Source organism: Lepus europaeus, chromosome 11, assembly GCF_033115175.1.
Source record: "Lepus europaeus isolate LE1 chromosome 11, mLepTim1.pri, whole genome shotgun sequence".
In the NCBI taxonomy this organism is placed as follows: domain Eukaryota; kingdom Metazoa; phylum Chordata; class Mammalia; order Lagomorpha; family Leporidae; genus Lepus; species Lepus europaeus.
Genome location: NC_084837.1, coordinates 113267768 through 113286853, shown reverse-complemented (window position 1 = coordinate 113286853; position 19086 = coordinate 113267768). Strand labels below are relative to the sequence as shown.

Genomic DNA, 19086 nt, shown 5'->3' with positions numbered 1-19086 from the left:
ATATAAGCTTGTTACTTAATGCCATTTAAAGATTTTATTTCTATTGTATCTGAAAGGCAGAGAGAGATTGGACCAGTCGATTGGTCGCTCTTCCGTCCAGGTACTTGGGCCACCTTCTGCTGCCTTCCCAGGGAGCCGGATCTGAGGTAGAGCAGCCAGGACTGACATCAGCATTTGGACCCAGGGTGTGGGTGTCCGGCGCGGTGCTAACCCGCTGTGCCATGGTGCCGGCACCACGAGGCTTCTTGTGTGTTCCCTTCACTTGCTCACGGAGACCTGCTGACTCGGCTCTCTGATCAGAACGCCTCCCAGTGCACCAGAGGAAAAGCCTGGCGTCAGGGGAAGACCGTGGCCCGGCGGGGCTGCCTCGCTGACCGCCGAGTGTCACCGCCCCCGCGGGCCACAGGTCCCCTCAGCCAGGGTGCCTACCGGCCCTGAGCACCACGGTTACACAACGGCGCTGCAGCCCTCCCCAGCTTGTCTTCCGTCTGAGGACCCGTCAGCTCGTCAGCGTGTACGAAACACACACAACGGCCCGACGGCGGACCACCTCCCGCTTCTCACCACAAACAGCACACGACACCTGATCTCAGTTCAAACTCACTCCCCGTTTATTGAGTCCAAGCTGCCATGGCGTAGTCTGGCGCTCAATAAGGGAAAGCGTGTTTGAATAAGGTAATGTTGTCATCAGCATGTCCAGGAGACGGGTACAGTCAAGTAGCAATGCAGTAAGGCGCTGGGGATCACCTGGAAGAGAAAACATAAAAAAACAAATCAGCCAGGAAAGAATAAAGGTGGGCATCTGACTGCAAACAGCTTTGAGAGCTGCCGTCCAGGGAAGCCGCTACCTTTCGGCACCATTTCTGCTCTTACCGACTCTGCCTGAGGTCAGCTGGGGTGAGTGTGTGAGTGCAGGGGAGGCGGGAGCCAGTCGGGCTGCGCAGCCTTGCCAGCCTTTATACCCCGAGGCTGGGCTCTTTCCAATCAGGAAAGTATCCGGCAGTTACCCTTTTCTAATATAATTGTTTTAGGGTCGGCGTCGTGGCTCATTTGGTTAATCCTCCGCCTGCAGCACAGGCATCCCATATGGGTGCCGGGTTCTAGTCCCAGTTGCTCCTCTTCCAGTCCAGCTCTCTGCTATGGCCTGGGAAGGCAGTGGAGGATGGCCCAAGTGCTTGGGCCCTGCACCCGCATGGGAGACCAGAAGGAAGCACCTGGCTCCTGGCTTTGGATTGGCCCAGCTCCGGCCGTTGCGTCCATTTAGGGAGGGAGCCAATGGAAAAAAGAACTTTCTCTCTGTCTCTCTCTGTCTATAACTCTACATGTCAAAAAAATAAAAAATAAAAATAAAAACAAACGTTCCTGTAGCCAGATCTCCTGGATCCTTTGAGGTAACTCTTGATGAACTGAAAATTGAACCCCAGAGTTTAAACAACCTCAAGAGGTCATGAACCACATGAACCACAGACAGGAGCTTCAAAAATATAACTGGAAAGCCCTCTATTCTGAATCCCTGTGAGTTTCCTCTAGGTACTTCCTGAAATCTCACTCCCCAATTGGCCACAATGGCCGGAGCTGTGTCTATCTGAAGCCAGGAGTTTCTTCCCAGTCTCCCACGCGGGTGCAGGGGCCCAAGGACCTGGGCCATCTTCTGCTGCTTTCTCAGGCCATAGCAGAGAGCTGGATCAGAAGTGGAGCAGCTGGGACTCGAACCAGTGCCCATATGGGATGCCGGCACTGCAGGTGGCAGCTTTACCTACTATGCCACAGCACTGGCCCCCTGAAATCTTTAATAATACAAAAAAACCTCGCATGCACCATAAAGATGATCTGAGAAGCATGCTGGTGGGGTGTGGACAAGGAGGAAATGAAGAGCCCAGGGGCCGGTGCCGGGTTCTAGTCACGGTTGGGGCGCCATTTCTGTCCCCGTTGCTCCTCTTCCAGTCCAGCTCTCTGCTGTGGCCTGGGAGGGCAGTGGAGGATGGCCCAAGTGCCCTGCATGGGAGACCAGGAGGAAGCACCTGGCTTCTGGCTTTGGATCGACGCAGCGCCGGCCGTAGTGGCCATTTGGGGAGTGAACCAACGGAAGGAAGACCTTTCTCTCTGTCTATAACTGTATTGTCAAATATTAAAAAATAATAATAATAAAAAATAAAAAAATAAAAAAAATCCCCCCAAATCCATCAAATTAATGTAACTCTGCTATTAAAAACTAAGGGCATGGGACGACTCCCAGTCTACATGAGAGCAGTCATTTCCCGTGGGGGAGAAGGACGTAACGAGGGACCCGCAGGAGACATGGGAGGCAACACCGGGACCCTCCTGCAGACAGGGCTCACACCCGTGCTCACATTGTTCTCCACGCTTGAAACGTTTAATGCAGATTTCTCTTTCAGTTAAGGCAGCTTTCACTTGCCGTATTAGAAATAATAGTTTTAGGGCTGGCACTATGGTGCTGTGGGTTAAAGCCCCAGCCTGCAGTGCCAGCGTCCCACGTGGGCGCCGGTTCAAGTCCTGGCTACTCCACTTCAAATCCAGCTCTCTGCTATGACCTGGGAAAGCAGTAGAAGATGGCCCAGGTCCTTGGGCCCCTGCACCCACGTGGGAGAGCCGGAAGAAGCTGCTGGCTCCTGGCTTTGGATTGGATCAGCTCTGGTCATTGTGGCCATTTGGGGAGTGAACCAGTAGATGGAAGACCTCTCTCCCTCTGTCTCTACCTCTCTTTGTATTTCTGCCATTCAAATAAATAAATCTTAAAGACAGACAGACAGACAGACAAATTTCAGCTCCTTACAGTTGGCCCGGCACCCTCCACTCTTCCTGCTCATGGCCGCCCTCTCACAGGGCAGGAACGGCCTTCAGTGGCCCTGCACTCTGAGTGCTGAGACGTCACCCACCCTCCCGGGTCCTGCCTCCCCCAGCGGCACGCTGCCTACTCACACAGGTTACACTTTGTCAAGGCCCAGCTCCTCTGGAGTAGAGATTCCCAGTTCATTTAAAGTTGGTCTAAGTTCCTGGATGACGTAGGGGTAGATTTCCTTATGAGGTCCTGCTTTGTCCTGGCCAAGAGAAGAGTCACATTTCACTCTCTCCATTAACAAAATGAACTTAAGCTTTGATCCCATATGCAGAGGCAAGTAGCACAGAATCCATACAGGTCATCGACTTTTAAGTTAATCCATTTGTCCAACGAAGAGGGCAACCTACACAGGCACTGTTCAAGGCCGGTGTTAAGATACCTGAGAGCACCTAAGACAGCCTAAATCCAGAACACGTATCTTTTCTAGAAGAAAAGAGCATGGTTTACTGTTGAAGATTACACCAAACTGAACTGTAAGAAAAGAACCAACACTGTATCAACAGAAATACCAGGTTTACCGTGCACAAAGCAAGAAAACCAACGATGCCAGTTACTGGGTTTCTGTCGCACTGTCCTTCGAGCACCCGCAGGAACGCACTGCTGTGTGCAGACACCACGCAGGCAGAACACATATTGAGAAGCCTGGGACTCCCAGGAGAGAATGTGGCGAGGACAGAGTTTTGTGAAGCTAACTGAACATGCCCAGCAGGCAACAGCAATAATTAAGTCAACACAGGAAGTGTTTTAATTTGCCTCCAATTTGAAAGCCTAACCGAATTAACCGCCAGTGCTGAGTGGACTGACAGCCCGCAGAACCCTCTCCACCACTCCCACGGCAGTCTCACAGTGTCCTCACACAGCGTCTTCCCGGGGACCCGCACAGGGCACACTCGTCCTGCCTCAGCACGTGTCACCCCTTGCTGGCACAGCCTCCTCAGGAGCACATGTCAAAGACAAACGAGGGCGGCGCTGTGGCATAGCATGAAGCCTCTGCCTGCAGCGCCAGCATCCCATATGGGCACTGGTTCAAGTCCCTGCTGCTCCACTGGAGATCCTGCTCTCTGCTATGTCCTGGGAAAGCAGTAGAAGATGGTCCAAGTGCTTGGGCCCCTGCACCCACGTGGGAGACCCAGAAGCTGCTCTTGGCTTCAGATCAGCCCAGCTCTGGCCACTGCAGCCATTTAGGGAGTGAACCAGTGCATGGAAGATCTTACTCTGCCTTTCACATAAATAAATAGATCTTTAAAAAAATAAAATAAAAGACAAATGAGCCAAGAAAGTGCTAACTGCTACACTGCCTTTAAAAATTCTAGGTCTCCTTTGGGGCCAGTGCTGTGGCACAGCGAGTTAAAACCCTGGCCTAAAGCGCTGGTATCCCATATGGGCACCAGTTCGAGTCCCAGCTGCTCCTCTTCTGATCCAGCTCTCTGCTATGGCCTGAGAAAGCAGTAGAAGATGGCCCAAGTGCTTGGGCCACGTGGGAGACCTGGAAGTTCCTGGATCCTGGCTTAGATCGGCGCAGCTTCAGCCATTGCGGCCATCTGGGGAGTGAACCAGCGGATGGAAAATCTCTCTCTCTCTCTCTGTATCTCTGCCTTTCAAATAAATAAAATAAATCTAAGTCTCCTTGACTGTATTTCTTAAAATTAAAATTTTTATTTAAAATGCAATGTATTTGTCCTCTATGGAAAATTAAACAACAACCAAACAAGAGGGAAGGTAATCAGTGTACAAGAGTGCTTTTAAAAATTTATGGAAGTTGGCTGGCGCCGCGGCTCAACAGGTTAATCCTCCGCCTTGCGGCGCCGGCACACCAGGTTCTAGTCCCGGTTGGGGCACCGGATTCTGTCCCAGTTGCCCCTCTTCCAGGCCAGCTCTCTGCTGTGGCCCAGGAGTGCAGTGGAGGATGGCCCAAGTGCTTGGGTCCTGCACCCCATGGGAGACCAGGAGAAGCACCTGGCTCCTGGCTTCGGATCAGCGTGGTGTGCCGGTCGCAGCGTGCCTGCCGCGGCGGCCATTGGAGGGTGAACCAAGGGCAAAGGAAGACCTTTCTCTCTGTCTCTCTTACTGTCCACTCTGCCTGTCAAAAAAATTTAAAAAAAGAAAACAAAATTTATGGAAGAATTAAAATGTGCTATTTTGATGCAAAATATTGGAAATTCAAGCATAATCTTTAGTACGTGCATTTTCCACGAACTTTTTGAACATCCTCTAAATCAAATGAAGTCAAACCACAGAACTCTTCCATAATTCTCCTGGGTAACATCGAAACACTGGCATTCCACTGACCTTCACAACCTCTAGGATGCGAACTGCACTCGCGAAGTCATTTAGCCGTCTGCAGGCCCGCAGAGCAGCATCAATGATTTTGGGCTCTGGCACCAGATCATAGCCAACAAGCGTGTTCATCCCTGTCAAAACGAAGAAGAAGGGCCGCGTCAGCGGGGAACCACCTCCGTAGAGCACAGCCTGGGTATGCGCACCTTCGCCCGGGCACGGACGTGTGGCTTTCTCTGTTTGGGCCTCTCTTCCTTCATCTAAACACCCGGGCGATGACAACACAGTGGATCTTCCAGTGAGTGAGCTTTGGAAAGAGAAACCTCAGAGTTTCCTCAACTGCAAATGTCTTTTCCATAAACATTTTTTTTTTTTTTTTAAACAAGAGGGTAACTTTTAGTACAAATGTCAATTTTGGATGCTTTAACACAGATTCAATTGGAAAACAATCTAAAAACAATCAGAGAAATGCTTAAGGAGGGTTAATGAGGCCTACATGAGGACACTACGGTAATATTAACGCCAGACGTTGAGCACCGATCAGACACATTCAGCCCCAACTGTCAGGGCCTGGTTCCTTGCTATCTGCACACAGCGACACGGCCTGAATTGAAGGTTCTGCACAACTGTTGTTCTCTTCACTACTTCCACTCATGACTACTCACTGAGCACTTCCCTGGTTACAGCAAAAAGGAGGCATTGCATTCAAGAAGAGAGGTTTAAAGCACTTAGATCTGCTGCTTTTATTATCTTAAAATATTTTACAGAAAGCACTTAGCACAGTTAAGCTACAGTCTCCTAACTGGAAGCTGTGTGACAGTGCCCAGGACGCGTGATGCATTTTCTAACAAAGCCGTAGAAACAGCTCATATTTGCACGCCCAAACAGACACGTGCCCCCACCAATTACCTTTACGCAGCTCCCAGGCATCTATGTCTGGCTTGTTGAAGTACGTCACCCATCGAGCGTCAAACTCCTCGTCTGTCTCGTGCGACCCATGGGAGTAGCAGCGGACGGACTGGAGAGCTGCAACAGAGAGAGCAGCGGCTTCAGAGGTCAGAACCGCACTTGACCTTCCTTTCTTAATGCACTGGTTGTGAGTCACCAACTATGTTGGGGAGAAACAGTCAACAAGTCAAGTGAAATCAATCTCATGTACTGATATGCAAAGAGACCTTTAGAATGAGGCACAGTGGAGCTGGCACTCCGGCGCAGTGGGTCAAACTGCCGCCTGTGGGCAGGCATCCCGCCAGCGCCCCGCTCTAGTCCGGCTGCTCTGCTTCCAGTGCAGCTCCCTGTAGTGCTCCTGGGAAGGAGAGGGCCTGGGCCCTGCTGCCCACACTGGAGACCTGGAAGGGGCTCCTGGCTCCTGGCTCGGGCTTGGCCCTGTCTTCCATCTGCTGGTTTATTCCCCAAATAGCAGCAGATGAAAGATCTCTTTCTGTCATTAACTTTCAAATAAATACATCTTTAAAAAAATTAAGTAAAGAACAGCAAGAAGAAAAAGCACTATATATTTATGTTCCCCCTCATGTGTAATACCAGCTTCCAACTGTTACCAGCGGTTATCTTCATGAGGGAAAAAATCTTTTTTTATATCCTTCCATACTGTTTGAATTTTCACATTAAACACACCATTAATTCCTAATGAGGAACACTGCACACCTAGTTCAGGCCGCTCCCTCCAGAGCAGGCCACGTGCTTTCCCTGTGTCGTATTCTCCTCTGCTAACTTACACACATCCTGTCCTCAATTCTCTCATGGGCCAGAGATGAGAACTTGGACCCTCCAGTCCCCCAGCACGTGGCCAGCTGGCCAGGAGAAAAAGAGCCCAGAGGAGATCAGCTGTCTCCACAGCACAACAACATAGCTGCCTACGTCTGTGAGCCAATTCAGGACCTCATGTTTACCTTTTTTTTTTTTTTAAAGATTTATTTATTTATTTGAAAGTCAGAGTTACAGAGAGGAGAGGAGAGGCAGAGACACAGAGATGGGGGAGCTTCCATCCACTGGTTCACTCCCCAGTTGGCCCCAATGGCCAGAGCTGCGCTGATATGAAGCCAGGAGCCAGGAGTTTCCTCCAAGTCTCCTACGTGGGTGCAGGGCCCAAGGACTTGGGCCATCTACTACTGCTTTCCCAGGCCATAGCAGAGAGCTGGATCGGAAGTGGAGCAGCTGGGTCTCAAACCAGTGCCCAGATGCTCAAGTTTATCTTTAAAAGTGGTAAAGGGGCCGGCACTGTGGCACAGCAGATTAAAACCGCAGCCTGCAGCGCCGGTATCCCATATGGGCACTGGTTCAAGTCCTGGCTGCTCCACTTCCGATCCACCTCTCTGCTATGGCCCAGGAAAGTAGTAGATGATGGTCCAAGTCCTTGGGCCCTTGCGCCCACATGGGAGACCCAGAAGAAGCTCCTGGCTTCGGATCAGCTCAGCTCTGGCCGTTGCAGTCATTTGGAGCGTGAACCAGCAGATGGAAGACCTCTCTCTCTCTCTGTCACTCTTTCAAATAAATAAAATAAATTAAAAAAAAAAAAAAAAGTGGTAAAGATAGGGGCTGGTGCTGTGGCATCGTAGGCTAAGCCTCCATCTGAGGTGCCGGCATCCCATATGAGCACTACTCATATATGTGTCCTGGCTGCTCCTCTTCTGATCTGGCTCTCTACTTGTGGCCTGGGAAAGCAATGGAAGACGGCCTGAGTGCTCGGGCCCCTGCACCTACATGGGAGACCAGGAAGAGACTCCTGGCTTTGGATTGGCCCAGCTCCGGCCATTGCGGCCATTTGGGGAGTGAAGCAGTAGATGGAAGACCCCTCTCTCTCTCCAACTCCACCTCTCAAATCAATAAAAACATCAGGAAAAAAAAAGTTAAGAAAAATTTTTGCTTCTGCTGTAAATTTCCCAGAGAGACCAAGGCTATCACACTTCCCAGCTGACATGCTTTTCCTGTTTCTCCCGTCTTCCTCAGGAAACTGCTATTGGCAGGAAACTCTTCTACCATTGGCTCTTGGCAAAAGAAGAAAATCCACTACATGAAGTCTGAGAATCTGTCTGCTGCCTTGGGCAACTTAGACCACTGGCTAGGCCTAGAGCACCTGCTTAGCTAAAGTGGTTATAGACCGACAACGGAGTGTGTGCAGGATCAGTAGACCCCCTGCAGGTACACTGATGGCAGTGGTCAGCAGACCTCCTGCACGCACACTGACGACAGTGGTCAGTAGACCCCCTGCAGGTACACTGACGACAGTGGTCAGCAGACCCCCTGCACGTACACTGACAACAGTGGTCAGTAGACCCCCTGCACGCACACTGACGACAGTGGTCAGTAGACCCCCTGCAGGTACACTGACGACAGTGGTCAGCAGACCCCCTGCAGGTACACTGACAACAGTGGTCAGTAGACCCCCTGCACGCACACTGACGACAGTGGTCAGTAGACCCCCTGCACGCACACTGACGACAGTGGTCAGTAGACCCCCTGCACGCACACTGATGACAGTGGTCAGCAGACCCCCTGCACGTACACTGACGGCAGTAGTCAGTAGACCTGCTGCAATATACTGACGGCAGTGGTCAGTAGACCCCTGCAGGCACACTGACGACAGTGGTCAGCAGACCCCCTGCAGGTACACTGACGACAGTGGGCTCCAGGGTGAGCCGCTGGGAGGGTCTGTGTTCGTGCTGGCTCGCTCCCTGACCGCTGAGGGAAGTCCCTTGGTCTCCACCACCTGGGAAGCAGCCCAGGGAAAGCGCTCTCCCTTCTCTGACCTGGTCTCACCCCTGCTCCTTTCTGGCCCACGTACGCTCACCCTAATCGTCAGATTTGTCTTTCAGAATTTGAGCTTCGTGAAAGATGGCCACGCAGGGAGTCCAGCCACTCCATCGGAACCTCCAGATCAGCCGGCAGGGGATCCACTCCCTGACTATGAAGGGACGACGCCCTGACCCAGCAGGAAGGAGTTACAGAAGACAGACCTCCTCCCGCCATGAGGGGCGAGGGGCCAGTGTTGTAGCGGGTAAGCTGCTGCCCGCAGCACCAGCATCCCTTATAGGCGCTGGTGTGAGTCCTGGCTGCTCCACTCCTGATCCAGCTCTCTGCTACGGTCTGGGGAAGCAGTGGAAGGTGGCCCAAGTGCGTGGGCCCCTGCACCCACATGGTAGACCCAGAAGAAGCTCCTGGCTTTGGATTGGCCCAACTCTGGCCGTTGCAGCCATTTGGGGAGGGAACAAGCAGATGGGTGACCTCTTTCTCCCTGTCCCTCTCTTTCTGCATTTGCCTTTCAAATAAATGTATAAATCTTAAAAAAAAAAAAAAAAAAAAAAGATAAAATTAAGAGGAGAAACTCTCTGAGGGGATGAAGACGTTGTATGTAAGGAGGAAGCATGTCACAAGACCCTCCCCCAGGGCTCTCTAACACCTGCCCCTGGCAAAGCCACAGCCCCCAACAGCACCAGTCAAAAACACCCAACATGAGGCGCTGGCACTGCGCACGCTACAGCAGGTGAAGCTGCTGCCTAGCCTACATCGCTGGCATCCTACACTGGAGCACCAGTGCCAGTCCCGGCTGCTCCACTCCCCACCCACCTCCCAGATAATGCACCTGGGAGAGCAGCGGAAGACGGCCCAGGTGCTTGACCCCTGCACCCATGTGGGAGACCCAGTTGGAGTTCTTGGCTCCTGGCTTTGGCCTTGCCGGTTTCAGCCACTGCGGCCATTTGGGGAGTAAACAAGCAGACGGAAGATCTCTGTCTCTCCCCCTCTCTCTGCCTTTACACAAGAACAGGGCTGCTGACTGTGTCCCCACGGTGACCTCTAGCCGATCACAATGTCATCATAACAAAATTACTACAGCTGGAGCTGGTGCCTGCAGGCTGGCATCCTGGCTGCTCCACTTCCGATTCAGGCCGTGCTACACACCTGGGAAAGCGGGCGTGGGAGAAGATGCCGAAGAAACAGGGCACACACAGCTATCTTCACGCTTTCCCTGCCTTCAGCACCCGCTTCCCATCAACACACCCAGTACCTAGGAGAGGCCTCCCACTTCTTTCCCTGTCAAATGAACACTGAAGGGGGGGGGGGGGGTAGAAAACCTCTTCCCTCTCAGGAATCTCTAACAGGTGCGGGGGTGGGGGGGCAGGAGACTGCACCTTTGGGTCTTTGGACACAGTCAGACACCTCAGCTCCACTCCCACCGCTGGACCCTGGGAAAACGAACCCCTTTCATTTTACTCTCCTGTGCAATGGGGACACCACACCTGAGAGGGCCGTGAAGATTAAATACATAGTCAGGAAACACCCGGCACAGCCATGGCACCGGATAGGGCCTCAATAAACGGTGGCTATAAATTAATCCTTTTCTTAACATTTTAACTGACCTTCTATTTGTAGAAATAAACTATGTTTCAGGCCAGCACCGCGGCTCAATAGGCTAATCCTCCACCTTGCAGCACCGGCACACCGGGTTCTAGTCCCGGTTGGGGCGCCAGATTCTGTCCCGGTTGCCCCTCTTCCAGGCCAGCTCTCTGCTATGGCCCGGGAATGCAGAGGAGGATGGCCCAAGTGCTTGGGCCCTGCACCCCATGGAAGACCAGGAGAAACACCTGGCTCCTGCCTTCGGATCATCGTGGTGCGCTGGCCGCAGCGGCCATTGGAGGGTGAACTAGCGGCAAAAAGGAAGACCTTTCTCTCTGTCTCTCTCACTATCCACTCTGTCAAAAATAAATAAATAAATAAACTATGTTTGAATTATATTTCCTATTCTCTGTATTGTCAGACAGGTTTCGCATGGTTTCCGTTTACTTAGGTGGTTCTAAGATATTCTGAAGTCTAAGTGTCACAGATGTCTGGCACATCCTTCACACTAAAAGCAGGAGGAGGAAGAGGGGGAAAGCAGAGATGTGATGCAGGCAGGAGGCGGGAACAGACCGTCACCGCCAGTTCAAGTGCACAACCTCGCCAATCACCACAGCAAAACACTGGCCGTCAGTCCCAGAGGGTGGCAGCACAGACGCCAATCTTCCCAGGGACAGCATTGTCCTGGGATCGGTGCTACAGGTTAAGCCTCCACCTGCAGTGCCGGCATCCCATATGGGCACCAGTTCAAATTCCGGCTGCTTCACTTCTGATCCAGCTCCCTGCTATGGTCTGGGAAAGCAGTGGAAGATGGCCCAAGTCCTTGGACCCCTGCATCCACATGGGAGACCCGGAAGAAGCTCCTGGCTCCTGGCTTCAGATTGGCGCAGCTCCAGCCATTGCAGCCAACTGGGGAGTGAACCAGCAGATGAAGACCTCTCTCTCTCTCCCCATTTCTCAAATAAATAAGTAAATCTTTGGGATGTGTACATAAACAGATTGGAAACTGATACATTAATTTGTGGGGCTGGCACTTTGGTGTAGCAGGTAAAGCCACTGCCTGCAGTGTGTCGGCATCACATATGGGCACTGGTTCAAGTCCCAGCTGCTCCACTTCCGATCCGGCTCTCTGCTTTGGCCTAGGAAAACAGCAGAAAATGGCCCAAGTCCTTGGTCCGCTGCACCCACGTGGGAAATGCAGAAGATGATCCTGGCTCCTGGCTTCAGATTGGCACAGCTCCAGCCATTGTGGCAAGTGGGAGTGAACCAGCAGATGGAAGACTCTCTCTGCCTCTCCTTCTCTCTGTGTAACTCAAGTAAATTAATTTTTATAACATTTTTAAAGGTTTAATGATTTATTTAAAAATTTATTTTGAAAGTCAGAGTTACAGAGAGAGAGAGGCAGAGAAGAGAGATCTTCCTCTGCTAGTTCACTCCCCAGATGGCCACATCAGCCAGCACTGGGCCAGGCCAAAGCTCGGGGCTTCATCCAGGCTTCCTACAGGGGTGCCAGCTGGCCACCATCTGCTGTTCTCCCCAGGCCATCAGCAGGGAGCTGGATCGGAAGCAGAACAGCTGGACACAAACCAGCGTCGAATGCAAAGCACGGAATGCAGGCGGCAGCTTCACCTGCTAGGCCACGCTGGCCCCTAAAGGTTTAATATTTACTGTCTGAAAGCTTCATGTTGATACGCACCAACACGCACGTGTGGAGAGAGCCAGACTGACTGAGTGCTTTTCTTGAGACTGAATATTTGACTCTTACGTGCAACAAGAGGTGGTTTTAGTTCTGCGCCCTGCTATTTTGCATATTGTTGAATTACCCAAGATTTGATGGGATTTATAGCATGTAGATAGCTCTAAGATGCTTGAATTGCACACCTCTGAACGTACAACGCGAGAGCTTGTTTATAGTTCATACTTTTTATACTCTGCGGAAGAAGGTCAAAGAAAAACTCGTATTTGAGGGAATAAGTGACCAAGTAAAGGGCAGACAAACAATAACCTCGCGGGACTTGGGTGCACGCTCACGGGATCCCGGTTACTACAAAGCGCTCCCCGCGCCAGGGCTCTGGAACTAAGCTGTACCCGGGATCGCGGACGCCTGCATTCTGCTTCTTGCTTTAAAAGAAAACACAAGGCTGTTGGACCAGTTTAAAAAAAAAAAAGAGTGACACAGGGAGGGAGAGACAGAGACAGACAGCGATCTTCCACCTGCTCATTCACTCCCCAGATGGCCAAGACATCCAAGGCTCGACCACACTGAAACCTGGAGCCGGGAATTCCATCCGGGTCTCCCAGCTGAGTGGCAGGAGCCCAAGCAGCGGGGCTGTCATCTGCTGCTTTCCCAGGCCCTCAGCTGGTTCTGGTCCAGGCTGCTCCACTTCCCATCCAGCTCTCTGCTATGGCCTGGGATAGGAGTGGAGGATGGCCCAAGTCCTTGGGCCCCTGCACCCGGGTGGGAGACCTGGAAGAAGCTCCTGGCTTCGGACTGCACAGTTCTGGCTGTTGCGGCCAATTGGGGAGTGAACCATCGATGGAAGACCTCTTTCCCTCTCTCTGCTTCTCCTCTCTCTCTATCTCTGCCTCTTCTCTGTGTAACTCTTTCAAGTAAAATAAATAAATCTTTAAAAACAAAACAAAAAACAAAACAAGCTCTTTGGTATGTGTGGGTGTCCCAAGCAATGGCGTCACCCCCTGGGCCACAAGGCTGGTCCCTACGTACACACTTCTATGACAGGACCTAAGTGTATCTCAGTAAGAACATCTGGTCAAAACTACACAGAGAGGAGGCAGGCACTGTGGTATAGCAGGTTAAGCTCCACCTCTGGTGCCAGCATCCCATATGGGGACCAGTTGGAGCCCTGGCTGCTCCACTTCCAATCCAGCTCCCTGCTGATGGCCTGGGAAAGCAGTAGAAGATGACCCAACTGCTTGGGCTCCTGCACCCACGTGGAAGACCCAGAAGAAATTCCTGTCTCTTGGCTTCAGACTGGCCCAGCTCTGGTCGTTGCGGCCATTTGGGGAATAAACTGGTGGATAAAGATCTCTCTCCTCGTCTGTAACTCTGCCTCTCAAATAAATAAAGTAATAAATAAATGAATAAATAAAAAATCTACATGGGTATGTAATAAGTCTACAAGATTAACATTCACATTTAAAATCAGTACAGATTCCAATTACCCTCTAATCTACTGTTACCAGTAATTCACAGGACCCAGAAGAAGCTCCTGGCTCCTGGCTCTGGCCTGGCTCAGCCCTGGCCATTCAGGCATTTGAGGCGTGAACCAGCAGATGGAAGATCTCTCTGTCTCTCCCTCTCTCTTTGTAACTCTTTCAAATTTTCAAATAAATAAATCTTTTTTTTTTTTTTTTTTTGACAGGCAGAGTGGACAGTGAGAGAGAGAGACAGAGAGAAAGGTCTTCCTTTGCCGTTGGTTCACCCTCCAATGGCCACTGTGGCCGGCGCATCGCACTGATCCGAAGCCGGGAGCCAGGTGCTTCTCCTGGTCTCCCATGCGGGTGCAGGGCCCAAGCACTTGGGCCATCCTCCACTGCACTCCCGGGCCACAGCAGAGAGCTGGACTGGAAGAGGGGCAACCGGGACAGTATCCAGCACCCTGACCGGGACTAGAACCCGGTGTGCTGGCGCCACAAGGCGGAGAATTAGCCTATTGAGCTGTGGCGCCGGCCTCAAATAAATAAATCTTAAAACACACACACGCACACACGTGTGCTGCTCTCCGGAGGTAACTACAAGGTTGACCTTTCCTGCTAACAAGCCCCTTCCGCTCAAGGCTGCGTACGGCCTGACCAGATGTCTTCCACCAGAAAGACGAGCAGCTGCAAACCCAAGTCTCTCAGACCGTGGTCAGTGGTCTCATCACCTCTTCTGGAGGGGAGTGCATAAAAATCTTTCCCAGCCACTCCGTTTCCGATACTGCTCCCCACTAACGTGCCCAGGGAGGCCACCTGCCTGCTGCCCACGTGGGAGACTCTGCTGCAGCCTGGCTCAGCTCCGCTGTTGTGGCCATTTGGGGGGTGAACCAGCAGACGGAGGAGGGCTCTGTTTCTACTTCTTTGTCATTCTGCCTTTCAAATAAATACATTAAAGATAATGTATTTAAGAAAAAAAAAGGGGCTCAATAATTTCCTGGGTTTGAATTCAGCTAAATCAGATGACATTAATAGGGTAAAGCCCTGGCCTGAAGCGCCGGTATCCCATATGGGCACCAGTTCGAGTCCCAGCTGCTCCTCTTCTGATCCAGTTCTCCATGGCCTGGGAAAGCAGAAGATGGCCCAAGTCCTTGGGCCCCTGAGCCCACGTGGCAGACCCGGAAGAAGCTCCTGGCTCGTGGCTTTGGATCGGCGCAGCTCCGGCCGTTGTGGCCATCTGGGGAGTGAACCAGCAGATGGAAGACTTCTCTGTCTCTACCTCTCTCTGTAACTCTTCCAAATAAATAAATCTTAAAAAAAAAAAAAAAGATGACATTAATAACTGATCAGCTCAGACAATGCCCACGGAGTGCACCTACCTGGTGGTTAACGGTAGGAATGAGAAGGCGCTAACGACAGTATGTAGAGGGCATGCCAACAGGTTCAACAGCAGAGCTCGAGAGGCCCTGAGGGCAAGGCTTAGCGCTGGCCCAGGACCTGGAGGCCCAGGGGCTGCCCCGCACAGGAGAAGGAAAGTGCCCTTCTCCTGGGCCTGCCTGGGGTCTCGGGGTACGGATGCAGGAACCAGGACTGGTTTTAAGCACTGCCTGGAGAGCCCAGCCACTGTTCAGAACAGTGGCGTCACCTGATTGAACAATTAGCTTCACACTGGAGGCTTCTCTCAGGTCCCCTAGGCCTCTTTGAGGATACTTTCATTTGACCTTGGCTAGTCTCACCCAAGGACTTTAATTCTTTTTCTTTCTTCCCTCGGCCCCTCCCTTTCCTCCTTTCTCTCTTTTTAAAAAGATTTATTTATGTATTTAGGCCGGCGCCGCGGCTCACTAGGCTAATCCTCCGCCTTGCAGCGCTGGCACACCGGGTTCTAGTCCCGGTTGGGGCGCCGGTTCTGTCCCTGTTGCCCCTCTTCCAGGCCAGCTCTCTGCTGTGGCCAGGGAGTGCAGTGGAGGATGGCCCAAGTGCTTGGGCCCTGCACCCCATGGGAGACCAGGAGAAGCACCTGGCTCCTGCCATCGGATCAGCGCGGTGCACCGGCCGCAGCGCGCCAACCGCGGCGGCCACTGGAGGGTGAACCAACGGCAACAGGAAGACCTTTCTCTCTGTCTCTCTCACTGTCCACTCTGCCTGTCAAAAAAAAAAAAAAAGATTTATTTATGTATTTGAAAAGCGGAGTTCCAGGGAGATTTTCCATCTGCTGGTTCACTCCCCAGATGACCGCCCAGGTGGGTGCGGGGGCCCCAGCACTAGAGCCGGCCCAGGCCACAGCAGGGAGCCGGAGGGGAAGTGGAGCGGCCGGGACTCAGGCTGGGGCGCACCTGCCACGGGTTCAACCTCTTGTGCCGTTCAACTGCACAAAACCTCTTCAACACATTCAGAAAACAAACCCCACCCGGAACACACAAAAATGAGATGCGCGGGCTCAGTCGCTGCCCGGCCAGGCGCCAAGAGGTAGGTCATCTCATTTACACCCAGGACCACCAACTGCTGCTGTGGTTTTAGAAGGTCACACAGAGGCTTAACAAGGCTCCAATGCCCAAGGTCACAACGGGGCTGACACCTGTAACCAACACTGCCTCCCGTGGCAGAGCCTTAAGTCCATGGGCCAAACACCCAGAATAAAGTGGTTTAAGACGGCGAAGAACCCCGGTCATCAAGTCTTGCCCAAACCTCTGCCCTCTCCCAGAGTGCCACGGGGCCGCGGCGGCTCTTCCGCATCCACACCAGCAGGGTACGGCGGTGCAATGAGCGAGGGGAAGAGGCAGGAAGGCACGAAGCCCAGCACGCGTGGAGACGGCCAAGGCAGCGGGTCCCCCCACCCCCCGGTCCCTAAGGTGCCCGCCGCCTGCGCGCCCCGCGGCCAACCAGGGAAGAGGACACACACGTCCCCCCGGCTCCCAGGCGTCGGGTCTGCACGTTCACGGGCCAAGGTCACGGCGCGCCCTCCAGCACCCAGCCCCCGACCCCGGCGGGCCCACGGGCCCCGCAGCGCGCAGCACGGACCCCCACGCCGGTCTGCACACGGAAGAGAGAGAACGTGGCTCCGCAGGCCCCCGTGTCGCGGAGGCGCTCACTTACAATAAGTAAAAGCGTTTTATGTCCGCGTGCGCAGCGCACAGGGCCCGCCCTCCGCGGAGACGCCGGGGCGCGCGGCGAGCCCGGGTCCCCCACGGCCCCTCCGCCCGGCCCAGAGCGCCGCGCCCGGAGCTCAATGTCACCTTCGCCCGGGCGCTGCGGGTCACGCTGGCCGCGGGGTCGCCGCCGGGCACGGCCACGGGTGCGACCCGGACCGCCGCGCCCACCCCCCCCGGAGGGCCCCGCCGGGCCGGCCGCGCCCCCGAGTGCGCCCCTGCGGGCCCGGGGCCCCGAGGTCCGGCCGCCGGCCCTCAGGGCGGAGGCTAGGCCGCCGGGGAGCCTGCCCTCGCGTGGCGGCGGGGGCCCAGGTCACCGCAAGGACACGCGCCCGCGGGCAGCGGCGGGCGGGCACCTTACCGGCGGCGGCGCCGGGAGCCGGGCCGGGGCGCTGGAGGCCTCGGAGTCCGGCTCGGACGGCTGCGGCCGCGGCGCAGCGGCGGAGAGCGGCGCCCAGCATGACGGCGATGGCGGCGCGCGGAGGCAGAGACCGGCCGGCGGCGCGCTCGCGGCTGCTCCGGCGCTCCCGGGGGCCCGGCTCACGCAGCGACGCACGGCGTGCGAGGCGCGGGCCCGCCCACTGCGGCGCGCGCGCGGGCGGCGACGGCGGCGCGCTGGGGACAAACCGCGTCGGCGCCGCGCCCTCCGGCTTCGCCGGCCGCGTGGCCTGCCGGGGCGGTGGCGGGTTCGAGTCCGACCCTGGAGGAGACCATGGCCTCAAAATGGCAGTGGTAGCGGCCGCAACCGCAGTACTGCTTACAGCAAAATAGGAGGCCGAATGGGGAAAAAACCGCCTACATGTAAGGGGCCTCATTAATAACTAATAAACTGCCATGAAAAATAGCTACTTCCTTTAAATAAATTCTTTATTTTATTTGAAAGTCAGAGTGACATGGGGCCGGCGCTGTGGCTCAGCGGGTTAACACCCTGGCCTGGAGCACTGGCATCCCATATGGGCGCTGGTTCTAGTCCCAGCTGCTCCTTTTCCTATCCAGCTCTCTGCTGTGGCCTGGGAAAGCAGTAGAAGATGGCCCAAGACCTTGGGCCCCTGCACCCGCGTGGGAGACCTGGAAGAAGCTCCTGGCTCCTGGCTTCGGATTGGCGCAATTCTGGCCGTTGTGGCCAACTGGGGAGTGAACCATTGGATGGAAGATCCGCTGGTTCACTCCCCCATGGCTCTCATCCAACTCACAGATTCTGCCCCCTGCTCAGTGGAAGAGATCATACAAAAAAAGGCAGGTCCTCCGGGGCGTGGGAACCTTGGAGCCATCTTTGAATTCAGCCTCCCACATCACCAAGGTAGGGGGCTTGAGAGGGTGGCAGAGAGCAGGAGGGTGCCAGGCCCCTCTAGTGACCCCGGCATGCGTCCAAGCTGACCCCCCATTTGCTCCCAGCCCAGCCCCTCCTTCCCCGACGGGTCCTTCGGCCTCTCCCTATCCGTCTGTCTTTGCTAGCCCTCTGCAGCGGCAACAGCCGGACTTCAGAGACATCCCGCGGTGATCAGCGCCTGGAGCCGAGCTGCACCCTGGGAAAGCAGCGAGGAGGCTTCCTTCTGAGGGGGGCAGACGCCCCCAGCGTGCGAATTTCTAGCAAGGCCAAAACGCAATCCAGGTCTCCCACGTGGGTGGCAGGGACCCAACTACTCGAGCCGTCTCTGCTGCTGTCGGGGTGCACATTGCCAGGAAACTGGAATTAGGAGTGCAGCTGGGACTGGAACCCAGGCACCCCAGTGTGGGCCGTGGGCGCCTTAGTCACTAGACCGAACCCCTGCCCCCAAACGGCTCTGAAAACCGAGCCGGCACCTGCGAGGGCAATGACAGTCTTGCAGTTGTTGGATTACAGCTGCGCCGCCTGCCCTCGGGCAGGGTACCCGACTCCCTGAGCACGGGTTGCTCACCTGTGTAAGGGAACCTGCCCAACAGGTCGTTGGGAAGACTGGAACACGCGGCCGGACGCGGCACGGGCTCCGTGAGCAGTGCTGTGCTCTGTCTTTCCCAGGACAGGCAGGCTGTGATGCGGCAGAGGTCGCTCTGTGCTGGTGTCGTCGTCAAACAGCCGAGGCTGAGCGACAAAGGTCAGGCGTTCGCCGGCTCGCCGTCCGGCAGGCTGGGAGCTGCAGGACCAAGCTGCCCGCGTCAGCTGAGGGCTTCTTACCTAACGTGGCAGAAGCGTCACCAGGCACAAGGGCAAAGAGAGGGTGGCAGAGAGCAGGAGGGGGCCAGGCACGCGTCCACTCGTGGGGATGGAGCCCTCAGACCTACACGCTTCCTAATGGTCCCACCTCCCAGGGCAGA

The 19086-nt window shown here is 54.5% G+C and overlaps 1 protein-coding gene and 1 non-coding gene across 2 annotated transcripts; both read right to left on the bottom strand.

Moving 5' to 3' along the window:
* Positions 1–589: 589 nt before the first annotated feature.
* Positions 590–17276, bottom strand: LOC133770379 (cytochrome c oxidase subunit 5A, mitochondrial). The gene is made up of 5 exons (XM_062206450.1): positions 17153–17276; positions 6047–6163; positions 5150–5271; positions 2941–3059; positions 590–747 (listed from the first exon to the last, which is right to left on the bottom strand). Exons 1-4 carry the CDS (start codon positions 17250–17252, stop codon positions 2946–2948), a joined length of 453 nt encoding a protein of 150 aa, XP_062062434.1. The 5' UTR covers positions 17253–17276; the 3' UTR covers positions 590–747; positions 2941–2945.
* On the bottom strand, positions 3350–3484 carry LOC133770820 (small nucleolar RNA SNORA8). Its single transcript, XR_009867502.1, has one exon. It is a non-coding gene; the product is annotated as a small nucleolar RNA SNORA8 (small nucleolar RNA).
* Positions 17277–19086: the final 1810 nt, after the last annotated feature.